Below are 2,065 nucleotides of genomic sequence, written 5' to 3'. Positions count from 1 at the left end.
AGGCCGATTGTGCCTCTTTGTCGCTCGTTCCGCGCTCTCGCTTGCACTTCAAGCCTTAAATGGAACGCCTCAGAGCGAGGTAACGCCGCATGAGTCATGTTTTTTCGTGCGTTCAGCCGGCTCCATCGAATTATAAGACGTTGTCACGTCAAAAACTGCGGTACCTTATTATTTTTACAATTGAGCGTATGATTAAACATGATCACTGTCTTAAGTCAGTTGTCTTGCTACACAGAATAAAATTGTGTACTTTTACACCAACATTTCTGGAACACCCTGTATGATGAAATAACGCTTTTGAATTGTCCAGAAGTTTTCGTTGAGTTTATCGACAAGTGTTTGTTTTGTAGGTTATCATTATTTATAGGTCGAATGAAGCTAGATATAATCATCCAGACTTATGGCCTTCGGCAAATTTCCCAACCCCTTGGCCTAATACTTTAAGTCCTGAAACCTTAATAGATAAATTAAACGAGGGACTAGTCACAAGGAATCCTACTTATGGATACGTTTCACAAGTCATTTTGACCCCTACAGTTTGGTTCGTTTGCAGGTACTTGTTAGGTAAGTTCGCATGCAATTTCGAGATTATTAATGTTTTTATACGATCTTTGAAAAAATTTTGTTTGAGCCTGTAGTTAAGGACCTGATGCGCAAAAAAAAGATGTCGTTCCAACATGTCGTCTGATACATCGGTTTTTAAGTAATTTAAAGTATTTTTTCTTACATGATCTAAAGGTGGGAACTGGGGCCATTTCGATATAAGGAGGGAAGGGGGAGAAATAGTAAAATATGTCGGTTTAACCTCTTGGTTTTGACGGTATAATTTACTTAAAATTACTCCATATTTTATGAAAAATAGTGGAGAAATTTTGGTCTGGCCAAGTTTCTTTTTGTTAGATCCAATTAGAGTTCATTTTTCGTTTTTATTATTCACGCACAGGAAAATGGCCCATAAATTATCTGATTCTTGATTTCAAATTCATAATTTTGACCTTCAGCCTTAGAATTCCACTTTTTCGGATCGAATTCTAGGTTTCATGACATACGTACGTTGTACGTAACCCTGAATTAATTTTGTATTAAAAATCGAAATTGTTTTCGTTGTCTAGAAGTTTTTAAAATTTTCAAATCATATCATCAAAATCGATATGATGAAGCTTTCAATATAAGATGATTTTTTAGGAAATTTAAAATCAAAATGTGTTTTACCACTGGACAAATATAAATTCAACTGGATAAACCTACAAAAGCCAGGCCCGAGCGGCGTTAATATAATAATATCCGATTTTGTTGAATTACAAGAGTATCAGTTCTGTAAGGATGTAATTAATCTAAATTTAAAATTACTGAAGGAAAGTATTATAGGTAATCAGACCGATAGTCATAATGTAATTAACTAATTCTCGGCCAGTAAATTTGTACAAAAATACTTATATGTCTGTAAAGTTTCTGTTGGTTAATTTTTTAAATAATACGAATTTTAGTAACATCTAAGTCGTACTTTAGTGTTTTATAGATAGACTTAGCAATTAATTATTGATATTGTAAGTGGTAATGCCTAATGTCTAATTTTTAAGCTCAAATATAAACTCTGCCACTATATCTACTTTTTACCCCATACTATTATGTAATCTGTTTATCGTATCTGTGATTATTATATTTATTTTAGTGAATTCGATAATAAATATTTTATTACTTTTATATTTTATTAAGGATGTAGGATTTTAGTTGTGTTGGATGAGTGCAAGAATTTAAACAGAATAGTTAGCAGTACGTTATAGCGTTGCCACTTTTCCTCTTTGAAGGATGTTAAAACTGACACATGTCAATATTTTAGGTTAAGATTAATTGACATATGTCAAAAAAATATATAAACGATTTGGCAACAGTGTTTGTCGCCATTTTGTTTATATGCAAGTAACGTCAAATTAAATACGCCCTATATCCTTATCCTGGAACGGGATAAGTCCTTTATATTTTTATAAAATATTGTATTATTATTCATTTAACAAATCATCTTGTATTAACAACAATCTGTGCATCATTTCCTGGTTTTGTTCTT

General features: G+C 32.3%; 1 protein-coding gene across 1 annotated transcript; it reads left to right on the top strand.

Moving 5' to 3' along the window:
• Nucleotides 1-350: 350 nt before the first annotated feature.
• On the top strand, nt 351-2,020 carry LOC112906222 (PI-PLC X domain-containing protein 2-like; the record flags this gene model as incomplete). The annotated part of the gene is made up of 2 exons (XM_025980028.1): nt 351-564; nt 1,186-2,020. Coding segments are annotated over 2 exons (432 nt in total), but the record flags the coding sequence as incomplete, so codon positions are not given.
• Between the last annotated feature and the right edge of the window lie 45 nt (nt 2,021-2,065).

The sequence above is a fragment of the Agrilus planipennis genome, unplaced genomic scaffold, assembly GCF_000699045.2.
Source record: "Agrilus planipennis isolate EAB-ADULT unplaced genomic scaffold, Apla_2.0 scaffold2485, whole genome shotgun sequence".
NCBI classification, from domain to species: Eukaryota; Metazoa; Arthropoda; class Insecta; order Coleoptera; family Buprestidae; genus Agrilus; species Agrilus planipennis.
The sequence above is the reverse complement of the archived record's forward strand: the minus strand, read 5'-3'. Positions and strand labels throughout refer to the sequence as shown.